The sequence below is a fragment of the Plodia interpunctella genome, chromosome 8 (genome assembly GCF_027563975.2).
Source record: "Plodia interpunctella isolate USDA-ARS_2022_Savannah chromosome 8, ilPloInte3.2, whole genome shotgun sequence".
Taxonomy (NCBI): domain Eukaryota; kingdom Metazoa; phylum Arthropoda; class Insecta; order Lepidoptera; family Pyralidae; genus Plodia; species Plodia interpunctella.
In genome coordinates, this window is record NC_071301.1 from 6,244,322 (window position 1) to 6,261,275 (window position 16,954).

The 16,954-nt window shown below is 32.8% G+C and overlaps 2 protein-coding genes across 3 annotated transcripts in view; one reads left to right on the top strand and one right to left on the bottom strand.

The window, feature by feature from the left end:
* LOC128671788 (organic cation transporter protein-like) overlaps nucleotides 1-16,612 on the bottom strand; it is a 37,460-nt gene extending 20,848 nt beyond the window's left edge. The window contains exon 1 of one of the 2 annotated variants that reach the window (XM_053748547.2): nucleotides 16,161-16,612. In XM_053748547.2, coding sequence (XP_053604522.1) covers nucleotides 16,161-16,263 — 103 coding nt within the window. In that variant the 5' untranslated portion in view covers nucleotides 16,264-16,612. Of the gene's footprint in view, nucleotides 1-160; nucleotides 379-16,160 lie in introns of those variants that run through there. The other variant, XM_053748548.1, reaches the window with a different exon arrangement.
* On the top strand, nucleotides 330-2,856 carry LOC128671789 (uncharacterized). Its single transcript, XM_064436123.1, has 3 exons — nucleotides 330-482; nucleotides 1,675-1,782; nucleotides 2,262-2,856. Exons 1-3 carry the CDS (start codon nucleotides 330-332, stop codon nucleotides 2,751-2,753), a joined length of 753 nt encoding a protein of 250 aa, XP_064292193.1. The 3' UTR covers nucleotides 2,754-2,856.
* Nucleotides 16,613-16,954: the final 342 nt, after the last annotated feature.

A 16,954-nucleotide genomic window follows, 5' to 3' on the forward strand; every position in this document is an offset into this window, starting at 1 on the left:
TATACATATAGGTATATTAAAACCTAGGGCAGTTTTTTTACCAACACAATTTAATTTGCTTAAAAATGACGATACTTATTTATATTGTAGATACCTTTCTTTATTCATATTTTAAAAAATGACGTTAAGTATTTTCAATGCATATTGTAAATATACTTACTTTTCAAAAGTCCCATTTTGAAACACTTTCTCATACTGCTGACTAATAAAATAATTACTATCTCAATTGTATTAACTTATCACTTAACACTCATTGGTCATAAGTAAATTTCTCATTAATTGGGTTATTAAATCGTAATGATTTAAATTCGGGTTTAATAATTAGTAATATGAGTAATATTCAGCGTATCGGCGAGCCGGCTCGCTTGGAACTGATACATTATCACTGCGCGGGCGCACCAAAGGCGGCGCGCGCGCCCGCCCTTCGTTCAGAGAGCGCTCATTTTCATTGCCACACGAGTCTGAAATCCGCACTTTGTTGCGTACTTCATCTATATTAACAATCATTCTAAAATCATGATTATACCTATGTTAATTAATATAGTTAAAAGCTGAATATGAATAGACGTATTGACCTATATAAATGTGTACATATTAAAAAAAATCAATAAAAAATACTAACAAGCTATCAAATATCTACAAATGGCTCGATTTAGTCAAAAAATAAGTACCGATAACATCACCCCTTCATGACAACGCGAAGCCTACACACAACACGACTATACACTACATAAGTTTGACATAGCTAAATCAAATTTGCTTAATATCCCTTACCTTGTCATCTGCTAAGCACTAATATGTACTTAATATATGTACTTAATATATTTATTTTATGTTTAGTATAAAAAATAAAATAAATATATAATTATGTGTATAATGCACACAAATTGAAATAGCCCCAAGGACACTAGCTCAAATGTAAATATAGCTTTGTATGTCATGTCTTGTTTAATTAAAATTTAGAACTATTTAAAATTTATTATTATTGTTAAATCAAAAACAAATCATTTATTCAAAAATTAGGCCTTCACAGGCACTTTTTCACGTCATATTCTAAATTAAATGATGTTTACCAAAGCTACAAACTACTAGCATTTCGGAACGACCACTGTTGAGAAGAAATGCCGAAAGAAACTCATTCAAACAGTGTTGGTCCCTATTATGCCAGAAGGGCTTACCATTTTTTAAATATTAATTTATGTATAATTTTTTATCAGTAATATAACAATGTAAGTACACAATAAAGTACATGGTCAAAAGGTATACTAAAACATATTATGATTGTGATCAAATGCTGATCACAATAATAATATGATATAGAAATTAATTAATTTTAATTTTATATAATTTATATATAATAGATTTTCTAAGCTGAACAATATTTAGTAACTAGTAGTTAACTTATTCTTCTTCTAAATGTTCAAATGATAAATCATCGATTTTGTGGATACTTACGCTAATTGACAGTGCAATAATTTGACTCATATATTTTAACCAAATTAATGAGCTGTTGATCCGTACTAATACGAGTACTTTGGATGCCATAATGTAGATAGACAATTTAAAGAATTGTGTAAATTACGTATATTCTTAACTCATTTACTAATATGATGGGGAAAATTATTAGATATTAAGTAATGACCTGCCTAAACCCATTTATTAATAACTTTTAAGACATATAAAAAGGCTATTCCTGATTATTTTACCATATTCAACACACCATCAGTTGAAGTGCAACATAAAGAAACATTAATACCTAACAAGAACAAACAAAAATTCAAGGTAAGCTATTTCCATATATATATAATTCCTTATGAAATCTTAGTTTTACGCTCAAAATTAACTTGTTCTTACAAATAATAACCAAGTGATGATGCATATTCAGAAGTACGTGTATTAAAAATAATGAGGCTTTAAAATTTACACTTTTTTACAATTTACCTACAAACCAAGAGCTAATTTAATGTTTTATATACCTCACTAATATATATTAAGGGCATAATCTACATATCCTTCTTCACGATCGCTCACGCTAATATTATTTGTTGTTTTACTATAATCTGCACGTGGATAATCTACACGTTTTAAGCATCAAGTGAAAAAGCCGATAAAGCAGTGTTCTAATAGGTGTTTTAGAGGTAGTATGTAAATTCATTTCAGTGAAAATCGTGAAATTATTTATTGAGTATTTTTAGGTTTCTCACATAAGCGTTACATGACAGACAGTTATTTAATTATTAATATTATTTCCTTAATTTCAGATGTTCCAGTTTTACCTGACAAGCTTAGTGGCCATTACGCTGATAGTAGGAAGCTTGGCTTCACCGACATCTTCCCCTATTGGCAAAGACCTGAACATCGTCGGTTTAGAAAACGCTGAATACGAAATGGCTGATTTGAAGCCTTCTCATCACACCAAAAGGACGGGTGAATTCGGAACTGTGCTTCTTGCTATTAAGGATCAGTTCAGGGAGATCATTGAAGACCTACTTTTTCAAGGATTTGCGTATTGCAAAATTCATTTGCAGCAGTTTAAAGTGAATCTGTTGAGGAAACTTGGGATGTACACACTCTCTGATGTGTTCCACATTATCTTTGATGGTGTGAATGATTTCGTGGGCATTGCAGCGTCGCCGGCGCCCGCGTCTGCAGATGAAGAATATTCCGATGACAAAGTTATGGTCACCCCAGATTTTGGCTACAGCGATCCATACTCTCTAGCGGCACTATTAGCAGCCAAAAGAGACCAGTAGTTTAATTATAAAATTATTTTAATTTATAAATTATGACTCTATTATATCACTATATGCGTAAACACGACTGTGTAAATATTCTTATAATGTGTAATTAACTAGTTTTTACTGTCATTAATTTTAAGCACCTATGTTAAAAATAAATTTATTTATTACCTAACACACGCGGTTTATTTTTACCATATCATATTGTTTATTGTCATGGCACAAAGTTTCAATTTTTAGGGTTCCGTACAAAAAATCTAAAAACGTAACCCTTATAGGATCACTCATGCGTCTGTCCGTCCGTTTATCACAGCCAATTTGCTCCGAATCTACTGGACCAAATCAGGTGAAATTTAGTAAGATGGTGTAATCCTATGACCCAAGTACAAACGTGCAGAGTAAATATTTTTTAAATAACGGGGCGTAAATTAGGAAATGAAAGCCCTATTTAGTGTAATATATAACATAAAAGGGCAAATGACATATAACATATAAGGGCTTGTAATGGGGACCTCCAATATAGTTTTGTTATTATTGTAAAATAAACAGTTTCGATGTGATTTATAAAAAAAGACGACTGACTCCTTTAGATTCAGAAAATATTCTTAATTCAAGAAAAAAATATGCGCGCTGTTGATTTTATGAAAAAATATTGTTTAAATTTTATTTTCGAAGTAAAAATTATAATTATTATCATTGGTTGTAGATTACAGGAAAGCCTACTAGAATTATATAAACTGTAGGTACGTAACACTCTTCACGCGAGTTCAACTCACACTTTACTGTATTTTTTTAATTGACATGTGTAGTTCCTTATCACCAAGCATGGGAATTAGATAATAATTTATTTTACAATGATACTGTTAGGCATTCTTAAGATTTTCTTTATACAAATTCTCACGATAACATACCTATTATTAAAATAAAACCAAGTGTTCGCCAAATGTTTACGGAATTAAAATTTTGATGTCAAGGAATCATTAATTTAGTTTAAAATATGAACATAAGTATGAAAAGAATAAAATGTGAATATAACTCGCATTTTGCGGATTCAGATCTTTGCATTAAATTAATTATGTTTTTCAAACAATATAACCGTCTAGTAAAAAAAATGTCATAAGAATTTCTTCTTCTTATTTCTAAGATTTAGTATCCGAATGTAATAAGTTCACACGAATGCAACCTACGAAAACAAGTGTCGACCATGTGGCGCAAAAACGATGTCTTATTAAACAAACTCATTTATCAACATAAGAAAGAACATGTAATCCAAATTGTACACTTTAACGTATTTCTGTAATAACATAAAGAATTCTGGAAATACGCACAATATGCTCGAAAAATGTATTGAAACGGTAACTCAACTGCAACTAACCAATTGACATCGCACATGACTCATATGTGTTTTTATTTGTTTACTTACATTATTACAAAATCATGTAAAAAGCGGATTTAAAGCTGGAGGATTTTTCTATCACTCAACCAATAGGTTGTCTGGTAGAAAAAGCCAACCTATTTGTTGACTGGTAGAAAATCATTATCAATATTATTTCATTAATATTATTTTCTAATATAGAATATTTTTATATATTTGTCTAATAGACCTATTCTTCCTCCCTATGCTCAGCAGAGGGCGGTAAGGGGCTGATATGATGACAATGATGATTCAACTCATGTGTGTTCTCTAAGGAGTCGTAGGGCATTCATTCAAATGAAATTCAACAGTAAACAAAAGTTGGTATCACTGGTAACTAGGAATAGTAAGGGAATGTAATATCGGGAATGGTCCGAAGTTTTTTAATGCTACGAATTTATTTTCCTTTTCTAAACACCACACAGAAGTACACATTTGTGAACTTGCTATACATAAACTTGAAGGCTTAGACGGAACTACGTAGAGCAACTATGTATTAATGCGACATTGCTATTCGTAAACTTTTATAAGAAGCAAAATTTTATAAAAGGGAAATTGCTATTCGTAAACTAAACTAAGTGCTTATAGGCTGTATAAACAATTTAACATTCATAAAAATATATTCCATAGATTTAGAATATAACTTGGATTGCGATTGGACTTGGATTACCCATGGGTTGCGTAACCTTTCGTTTAAAGGTTACGCAACCCATGGGTAAATCCCATGGATTATGTAACCTTTAAAACCGAAAATTAGATAGGTAGACTATATTTTTCGATCTCATACTTGATTGATTATACAATTAAATCAATAATTTGATTTATCTAAGATTATGTATTTTCTTATTTAGGCTCCAAATTGTTTGTCCTCACATTGTTACTATGTAAGTACTTACCTACCTCCTATTTGTTTATATATTGTTTACTTGTCGACACTTAAGTTAATCATGCTGAGTACACTTGTTTTTGGTTTTACAACTGGCCATGTTCCTATTGTTTATTTTTATATTAACTTTTGTTGTAAAATTGTTTTGTGTACCAAATAAATAAATTAATTAATTAAATGGGCTCTTCAAAGCCCAGATAGAAGATACTGCTTCCAGTGTGGGCGGTATCGCGATATCGCCCTCAGGCTCAATCTATGGAGGGAGAGATATCCCGCGCCATCCGGTAACCCGTTGTCAGAGCACCTTGCCCCTGGATCCATTTCCCTTGGCCGATATTGAAGTAGTTTAAACAGGCTCCGGACACAGGGATACAACACGGGAACTTTTTACCTGTGTGGTACCTCTCCCCAAATCATGGCACCCACATGCCGTCTTGCCTTGAAGGATATGTATGACGCCACAGATACTGCAGCATCGGTGGCGTCTTATGGCTCTTCATAAATGTGATTCGACGAGTCGACACGCTAAGAAGAAGAACTCCATCTCCTATGAGAAGAATTCTCAGAGTTTTACCCCTTTCCCTTGATTTAATTTTACAATCTACGTGGGAGGAGAAGTAGCTAGCAGATCTATGGTTTTCTTTAATATGGAAGAGGCTACCAAACAAGATTTATTTAGAAGAGTCTAAACATAAGCATTTGGGAATGTCGTAAAAAACATAATAGAATATATGGTGTCACAAATAAGTTTATGTTTATACCTATACATATACACTAAATGGGCAAAATTGAAACTGGATCGAGAAACCGGACGCAAATTCGATTTTTACGATTATCTACAAAATGCCATAGGTAACTGTAACCATAGCTAACCGCACCCGCTTAGCAACCAAAGTTGTTGTTCACGCAAAGTTATAGGCTTACTAGACAAGGAATTTATAATATCTCAAGTTTAGAGAACTCTCTCTCTTTCCCTCTTCTTTGCATGCTCTTGGCGTTATTGTTGCCTATCAGCTGCCAAGACTATAAGTATATGTATAGCCTCGTACAACATGTATGAAAGGATATTGATTCATTTCTCTTAAAACTAGAAAGAAAATAACGGCGTATATATTTACAAACACACACAGTAATGTGCTTTATATATATAAATATATAGGTATCTACAAACACAATCATTATTTTATTCACTCCGTGCATCGGAATTACTTAAAATAAGTGCAAAAGATCGCTGATAGTTATATTTACCTTTGCAGAGGTATGCAATAAATGGTGCTCAGCTAAAAATAAACTGATGATTTAATAGAGAAGTCATATAGATAAATGTTAATTTCTTATATCTGCTCCCCCGTGGGAATGTCAGGATGTCCTCATTTTCGCATCCATAGGCGTCTTTCCCTATAGTGTAGGAGGTCCGGTGCACACGGGCGCCGATTGTTAAGGGGTGCCGAAAAGCCGCTTGCAACCATTGTTCAAGCGATCTTCACATTATGGCGAAAGAACACACGGGTGCTACGCGTGAGTATGAGCCAACCCCTACAAAAAGCTGCCAGGGAGTACTGAGAGTATTGTATAAAGTAGCACATATTATAGGTATTACTAGAATTACTTAGATACTCTAAAAACTAAAAGTCCTTTTTTATTTTAGCCAATAACTTCACATTATATAACATATTTTATCGCGAATTTTGATCTTACAACGCCAGGTAAATTACCGTAATATATTACATACCGGGCGCTACATGTTGTAGAGCCGCCCCTGTTCGCACCCCAATAACACATTTATAATAATGTAGTAGAAATTATGCTAACTTTGAATATTGATTTCATATCGTGTTATGAAAAAAATCATGTACTACGTTCTTATAGGATATAAAAAAAGTCAGGTACGCTCGCTCATGCACGACGCCTAATTTCCACAGAGACCAGGGATTTCTAGTATTATATTATATTATGGGATAGATAATCAAGAGATAGTTAGATAAAGGGTGAGAGTAAACTTTCTCCACCCTCTTTATACACATCTTTAAAATTATTCGTTTAGTAACTAATACCTAGATAATGTATTGTGATCACAAAAAATATTAGAATTAGATGGTACTAAGATATCTGTTAGGAGTATTGGATGATATATAAAATTATTTCTGATAGTAGACTATACTGTATCAAGTACGAGACCTTATAATTACAGGTAGTACACAGCAATTAACATTGACAAGAAGTTTTCAAATTGATCCATTGCGCGTAATAGTTATGCGGCAATGTTGTGGATTAATAACGCGAGACACCTACTGCGGAAAATATCATATGTTTGTCTACTACCTACCATTGAATAAGACCTGGGTCTAGGTCTAAAACTAATTAGCATTCAAAAAGATCTTAGAAATAAAAATATTTTTTTTATATGCCTTGAAATAAGCATTTACTCATTTACTATATTTCTTGTTTCTGCGCCTATGTCAAAAGTCTTAGAGACATCACTAAAATAAGGTATGATTTATTCTAAATGCTATATCCATGAAGAAGGTGAAAAATAACGTAAAAGTAAAAACATACATACATAACAACTCAGAAATCCTGAAAAATCAAGAGCGTAATAGGTCACTTACCTTTCACCTAGGTAATCCTCACGGTAAGGATTACCTTACCTATCTAATCACAACAGGGAAATGTTGCTTTGAATTACATTGAGATCGCAAATCACGTAAAAGAGGCAATATGCACTTCCTCATTCCTCACTACGATGGAATTATAAAAATCTTAATCTAATGTCACTAACCACCCGCTAAAAGACGAAAGTTGGTCGTGATCGTGACAAATAAAATAAATCAATGCCATCTAGTGACCGTTTATAATTTAAAATAACCTTCAATTATTTTCGATAAATGGTTCGTGAAATTGATAATCATTAATTGAATACAGAAATAATGCAAATAAAATACTTAGTTGTTAAGTTCTAATATTGATTTTAATTATAAGGCAGAAACAAGGAGCAACCTTTTGCTATTTATGAATAATGTAAATAAATAAATAAAATGCGTTTATTTAACAAAAATGTACACAGTATAAACATCGGCTCCCAAACTTGAAACCCTGTATCTTGGAAACCTGGAGCACCGTTACTGTAAAGGATTTATTGTGGCATTGTGCCACAATAACAATGTGATCATACTAGAACATAATTTAAACATAATTTATTTACAAAACTACTTTTTAATTTACATGTACGAGTCATAATTTTTTTAACGTAATAAGGTTACCCCAATGGAAATAATTTTTCGTTAATTTTGGACTAGGCACGGTATTTAGATCAGGTAAGTACCTTCCAAATTCCAAATCACACCTGCTCAAATGTTCGCTGAGCAATGAGTCAATTAATCACGGTGCTTAACATTCATTGAACATCATGACAATGACCTTTCTGTGCATTTACAATTGCAATAATTTCAGATTTATATTCATGTATCTAAATATCAAGAATGATAAATATCTATTCATATTATTATACAATAGAATAAATAAATAATAATAAGAACCTACTTAAAAAAATAACCTTAATATTTAGGAATATTTTCATGAGAATCATAAATAGTAATAATAGTTACTAAACGACTTACTTTAGTAATAATAATTATTGTAGTATTTTTTCTCTGGTTATAACAATTTTGACGATATTTTTTATATAATTACACAGCTACGTCAGCTCGTACGTACGTACACATAGTGAGTGCCATAAAAGCACAACTCAGGGGTACAGTCGGAAGCAGATAAACCTGACCCGCTTGTGGTAGTTAGTCAGGTGGTGAGTCAGTTTTATCTGCCCCTGGCTGTACCTAATTAATTTAAATGCTCTGTTTTTATTAACCTTGTTTGCGAAAAATCATTGAAATTAGTAATCGCAATGACAGATAATCGCGACACAAAGTCGTTACCGTACACAATTAGAAAAACTTTATTACTTTACGTAAAGAATTGAGGTCATTGTTACTATTACAAACTACCAACTGAATACTCTATTGTTCTTGTAACTTGCTAACTATTATTCATTCTATCATTAATTAATTACAAAAGAAAATTCATAAATGCTGAAGTAAAATAACTCTAAATTAGTTTTGTAACAACAAATACACACAAAAATTTACTAAGTTGTAATGATGCCAAAAGTATATGGATGTCTAAAAAAAATTGAAAAATTCAATTAGTATTATGTGAAAATTCGGAACAACATAATAAGTAGTTTTTTCTAAATGTGATTGCTATACTAATAAACAATACTGGGACTGGCATTTTTTGTAAATATTTAATTTGTAAGTTTTTACTACCTATAAGTTTAATTTTGTTAGTTTTAAATTTGTTTATTTAATTTTATTATTTTTATAAATAAAATATAAATTCAATTCATTAATATTAATTCATTCATATACATCGAATGAATCAGGATTATTCATATTACTTATGTGCAGTGTAAACACCTCATGATTTGAATAACAACGGAAACTGGTCCTATTAGACAAGAAACGTCATGTTATTTACTATTAGAGTATTTACGCATGATAAAGCATATAGCTTTATCAAGGCAAGATCATACTTGTATTGAATATTTAAACGGATTGTTGCAATTTCGCACTATAAACAAAACATCCATTGTACAGAAATATAACCAACTCCTGCTGCAAGTGGTCAACGCGGGGTTCACGAGTTTAATTCCCAGTGCAAGCAGCTTATAGATATGTATACACATTCCACAGTGAAAATTTTTAACTAATGAGACGCCACGGAACACTGCTGGTATTATATACTAATTTCTTTTCTTTACAGTGCTTGGAAACTTTTGTTTTATTTCATTTTAACGACTCACGATTCAATCTATTGAATATGGCAAGATAAGCTGCAGGTTCAGCCACAGATGCGGTCGGGAGTCCAACAAATGGCACAAATAGAGATGTGCTAATAAAAATGATTTTATTTGATTTGCCGATGTTTCTGGGAGCGGGTATGGTACAATATAACTTATGCTTTCGTTAAAAGTTTCGTAATATTTCGTATATAAATAATTATTGTATATCCCAATGCTAAAGAAAAACTTAATTTAAGTTAATATAGTTCTGTCAGTTTTGCAATTATAATATTAGGATAATAAATACAATTAGTATCTGGTATCATTCAATGTATGCTCTAATCTGAAGTCCAGATTGCGCAACTGCGACACAGTATACCGGGCACGCGTGACATTGAATTTACGCAAATACGCCATATTCTAATGGTCAATTTAAACTATACATAAACATAAAAGTTATTTGCCAAATAACATTTTTGTCTAGGTACTTGTCGAGTTTAATGACGATTTTGTCTTTTTATGGACATTTTATAGCTATTTTATTACGAAAAATCTCAGCAGTCGCAATAGTAGGTATATGTTCCTATTTTATTCGTAAATTAAACTAACACTAAAGTATGTTTGTGTTGGTGATTTATTTTAATCTTAAATATTTGAAATAAATAAGTCTGAATAGTGATCCATGACTTGGATTTTGACTATTTTCCATGTAAGTGACGGAGTTATTTATTACGGCACTGATGACCTGTCTAGGCTCATAATATAAATTAACTACCTCAGTACCTAAATCAGGGCATGATGAATGAAAATGATCAACATAAATTTTACCGAGACGTTTTTCACGATTGTTTCAATTCTCAGATAATTATAGCTTACCTACTTACTACACGCTAGGTTGGAAAACTCCAAGAAGTTTATCTTAACAATTATGTCGACTCCAAAATTAACTTACTCAATAAAATTTTCTCAAAAAAACTTCATGAGCGGAAAGATGAGTCTGAAAATGATACCATTATTATATCATAAAATCTGTCAAAAGAAAAATAAGTTTTTTTTTTTAATATCTAAATACAAATTTGCTCTCGTGCTCATGCTCAGGTTAAGAGATAAATATTAACTATTCAAACTTTTGCAACTTTAAACTGTAGGTATATATAAATATTTGTAATGTATTTAGTGATAAGTACAATTTTTCTTGCACGGTTAATTAGCAGTCTGATTTTCGATCAATCAACTTACACAATGTCTGAAAAGGCCGTGGTAATCATGATTTGCTATAGTAAATAGGTATGTCAAACCTATTTCTCGTGCACTTCCTAAGGTTAGATTGTTCCTATCGCACGGAAGTGCGCTTGCATATTGCATACTAGTAGATTGATCAGTCACCCCATTTCCGTTCAGAAATTTTATGATTTTAATTATTAATATTACACTTCCGTGAATTTTCAAGTGCACGCTTCCGTTTGTTATCTACAATCTTCAAAATATAATAATATAATCTAACAGTGACATAATATAGTATACAATCAATCAACACATTATAATAATGTAATCGTGACATTGGCATTTAAATAAATCCTGTTCACTATCCAATTCATGTGACATGATTGAAATTTGTTTAAACAAGACACTAAGCAATACATTGACGACAATAAATATAGTAAAAAGCTGAGTTTTTAAAATATTTTCTTAAAAATAAATATAATCTATGAATGGTCAGACCGTGCACCGCACCCAGTAGTGGGGATAATGATGTTTATCTACTTCTTCTGGCGTTATCTTTTAATTTTAATAAACTGGTAATTTCTGGTCTGGGTTTAGGGCCAAGCCCAGAACTTCACGGTCACCTCGGAGCGTATACCCACGCTCGATTTATGTTCGGTACGGTATTGCAATTAATCGGTACCTATCTAAATTAACAAAATGTAAATTGGTGCGCTAGTCGGATTCATTTAGCAAAGTATTCATTAAGCAAGGTCTTGGAAAGGGCAACGAACAATTACTGAGTATAAATATATTCAATGTTAAAAATTTGTTCTTAATTGCACAAAACCCCTTGGCCAATTATTTTTTTTTTTTCATATGTCAAGCTACAGAACCAATACCACCGGATCCAGTAATTAGATCAATGTAAATTAGCCTTAAGAATAATTCCGATTTAACTCTATGTTTATCTGGCTTATCCCGGTCCCGGCAAAAGGATGCTTGATGTCAACAACGACAAGGATGCATGCCAATAGTCCAACAATTAATGATCAGCATACCTATTATCTAGATTACAAAAAAATATATATTTATGATGTACTTATAAACACAATTTACACTGTTTTGTAACAACATGAAATATGTACTTACCGTAACCAACTTCTTGGTGAACTTAGGATACTAAACCCTAAATAGGTACCGAAGTCACGCTTAGGTCATTGCTATTTAGAAGTCCAATGACTCGATCAGGTTGAAACAACTCAACGCTTACACTAAAAGGTAAAAGACATAAAATGCTTCGTATACCGATGTATGTACACTACATACTCAAGTGCACACTACCTCTTATGTGCAGGACTATTGCCCTTTGCATATAGGTAGTACATACCTACTTGTATTGTACCGATGTAGAGTGGATATTTATAATTTTTTTAGCATTTATTAAAAAGTTGTTCTCTTGCACTTTACAACATGTGAATTGCTAAATACGTTTCCTTATGTTTATTCGTAGCTAACTAGTAAGATTATATTTTGATGCAATGTACAATCTTATTAATGACAAATAAATAAATATATTAGGACAATCGCACAGATTGAGCTAGCCCCAAAGTAAGTTCGAGACTTGTGTTATGGGATACTGACTCAACGATACTATATTTTACAAACAACGGGCCAATCAGAAAAATATCATTTTCCATCATGACCCGACCGGGGTTCGAACCCGGGACCTCTCGGTTCGGAGGCAAGCACTTTACCACAGCGCCACCGAGGTCGTCAATATGATATACTAGCACCCTACCCAGCTTTGTGTGTTTTGTGTGTGCATTCATTAAACCTACAAACCGCGATATGACCATTAAAATCATGTGACCATTTAAAGTATTCTTACCCACAAAACAAATATACCACCCCGATAATTCCCAATTTCCAATTGTTTTCAAAAACCTTTAGATTAAAAAAAATATTTGAGGAAATACCATCCCTGGGAAAGGAACTTCTACATGCATGAAGTTCAGGGACAAGATAGATTTACATTTTTACAATATTAACAACAACAAAAACACGCACAAATCATGTAGGCAATGTTAAAATTTAGACGACTCCCTCGGAAATCTGGAAATAGGAAAAATGATTACGAAATGTCAACTATCCCGTAACAGATGTTTAATTTTCCATTAAAAATGTTAGAAGCGCGTTACATTGCGAAACCACATGTTGTCTAGTGTCACCGGCGTACACGCTAAACATTTAAAATACACTACAAATTGAGAACCGTGACCGCTATTTACATAACTCGCTCAGTGGTCACATCGCAGCCATTTCATGTGCCTCACATAAATTCCGACTAGGTAACTAGTAACTAAGGAAAAAAAAACTTAATAGATCGCGTCAGGATTAAGTCAGTTCTTTAGAGAAAAGAAACTGTACTGTGAATCATGTCAAGCAATTTTTTTAAAACCCCGACACGCAAACTAAGTGATATATATACTATAATGAATTTTGTACGATTTAAAAAATCTAGCATTATCAAATGTAAAGTAAAATAACAGCACAGTCAGAAGTGAAATTCTAATACACATCCATACTAATATTATAAATGCGAAAGTCTCTCTGTCTGTTTAGTCCTCACGGCTAAACCGATTTTGATGAAATTTGGAATGCATGTAGTTGAAGACTCCCATTCAAACATAGGATACTTTTTGGACCCCAATTTGGGGGTTGAAAATACACGCGGGAAAAAGCTTATTAATGTGTCTATTTAATTTTCTATGAGATTAAATAAATTAGACATAGAAATAGGTAGGTACCTATTCATCTATGCTATTCATAATTTATTATATTAGTACCTACATACGTACATGCCATAATGTTGGCATTCTACTAATTCTACTCCAAATGTTCATCGTTTGTATTTATTGTCTTGTATAAACAATCTCAAAATTCATACAAAGATAATTTTGAATCTCAAGAGATAGAAAAGCTCTTAGATTCATGAATGTATAACATAAAAGCTTTGCGTCTGAAAGCACTTTCATTAAAACACATTTAGCAGTCTGCGAAAGGCGCCTTTGTATCGTACTACAGCCTTTGTAAAACAAATATCCCACCAACATAATTTATACTAGGGAAAAGGTTAACTTCACAGAAATGGATATTACTTTTCACCAGAAATTTTCTTTAGACATGGCATGGATTATAAACCCTTGTTATAAAATTAATTGTAAATTGTAAATCTTACTGAAAACCCCTCATAACATGATACAACATAGGTAATAGATTTCGAACTATGAGGTGAATAAAACAAAAAGCTTGTGAATAATGAGAAATGCCAGTTTCTATTTTTCAAGTTTTATTTTTTATTTCAGGACTAGCTTTTGCCCGCGGCTTCGTCCGCGTATTTTGTCTTTATCATCATATCGGGTTCTAAGCAATGCTTCAACCCGGGATGATGAAGAATAATATCAACATTTAAATTAGACCATCCGCACAACTCGACACAACTGTGAAAAGCGCATAAAAATTCCATCCAGTAGTTTTTGCATAATGCGCGAACAAACTTACAGACAGGCCAAATTAAAAAAATGGTTTGACTTCTATAACTCCCATAAAGTGCTCAACTACTCACTTTAGTATATGTATAGATTTGGCACCTAGGTATGATAGTTGAGAGACCTTTCACAAAGTCCGAGGTCTCTCAAAAACTCACGCTGTAAGAAGTCACGCAGAATAGGAAGTGTGGGCAATTCATACACCGTCCGGAAGATATACTAGCCAATGAAATAAGTACATAGATGAGTAAAATCCGTAATTTAGATATTAGTGGTACACTTAGGTACACCCATAAAGTGCAAAATAAACTAGAATGTGTAATAAAAATATGTATTTATTTGCAAATAAAGTGGAAGGTTACTTAATTTTCGACATGTTTGATGTCCACTTGCAGTACTTATTTTTAAGTAGGTAGTTAAAGCGTAAGATGGGCTTTTGTTAAATTTTGTGAATGAACTTCAGAAATACGACGAAATATTAATAAAATCATGGAACGTAATAACGTCTTATCAAAACTGGTTATACACAATATGGGTGCCGCTTCCACCGTCACGTTTCCAAAACTGGGCTACAAATCACTGGTACGGTGGACCACAACTGCTACAACCACGCAAGCCTTGCTATTTCAAGGTAGCAAGGCTGATATATTAACCTAATCCGCGACATTACCTGTACAGGTGTAGCTGGCTGCATTCCTTCAATATAATTTACATTTTTTTTATTTTTTATTTCTGAATACAAATACATATAAGTAGTCGATGGTATAATACCTACCATATACTTATAATAATTATGATAAGACTGTTCACTTTAATCTACGATTTAATACTCACTGAAACTATGGGAAAACATTGTAAGTGGCGGTTACATCATTAAAGATCATTGTCATTGCAAAATTTAATGATATGGAATTTAATTGCGTGTCATTCAAATTGAAATATTTTTTTGTGTTGAAATTAGATCGTATCGGATAGGCAATAAAATAATTAGTACCAATGTACTTGATAATAAATCAGATAAATTAGGTACAAGTGAATAATAATAATAAAACTATTTCAAAGTATACTAGTTAATTAAAAGGTTATTGAGTCACTTAAGTAAGTAGTCTTAAATAAAAGCTTAGAAAACCGATAAAAAATAAATGATATCATCTTATGTCTGCTTATTTATGTGAACTCCAAACATTGTTTGGTTATCGATGATAATATTAATGATTCTGGTGCAAATTCATACAACAAATAAATACTAAAATTTGGACGTAAACATACAATAAATGCTGGTTGAGCAATAGCCCCGAGTTGGTACAAAGGATTTGCTTTACATTATATCAAATTAGTGTGACCAAATCGCACCGCGCCGTACATGTCGCCAAACAAAAACACGTTACCTAGTTATTTTTGTGCCTTTTTTCGGTATTTTATTTCGTTAGTCAAAACTACCTACTTATTTCTTTTTAGACATGACTAATGTTTATTTATTTTGATGTTAGATTCGTTTTTCTAAAGTGTTTCAAATAATTGTTAAACTTACTTGTCGGCTTTATTCTATCAGGTAATAAAGCCAGATTACTAGGCTTCTGGAGTAGCTCCTGGAGCTCCGGCTGCACGTCCAAATCGTCGTTCCTTGGCTTCATTTTGATGTTTTTATCACAATCGTCCACTAATACATCACTCACAAATTCACCAAGTTTTCACCGATCAAGTTAACGTGCACTAAAACAGCGAAAATCAGGGTGGATTCGCGTCTCGGCGCGGCTAATGCAACCCCAGCTACAGCGCATGGCTTTGAACTGTGCTGAAAGTGGGGTTGGTCTTGTTTATATTTCGCCGCTTTGTTTCTCTAACCCGTTGACGGCATAACGCGATGCTGTAGGCAGAGTCGCGCGGCGACTGAGCGTGATCGCTACGGTCAAGGGTACAGCCGGCGCCGCAGCCTCCGACCACTATCCGCACTGACTTCTGGCTGCGACCATACTGTGGTTGTTGAATGTCGCACTGGCTCATACATTTTGAACTTTTAAAAATACCTAATTCCTTACCCCCGTCCCCTGTATATGGTTGAATACAGAGCTGCACTAAGCACACGTACCTATTAACATCTACCTGCCTTAGTAGTGACTTGCTATCAATTTATAATTATAACACACTCGGAGCCAAAACCAGAGTTAATATGAAGAGGCGTTTTTGTTCTTTTATAAAGGTTTTTCCAAAAAACAAAGTACCTACCATATTTTAAATTTCATCCACTGTACCTCTAGACTATGAGAAATATCTACATTCAATTATACTTGATTATTTTTGCACTACCTAAGTTAGGAAATGTCA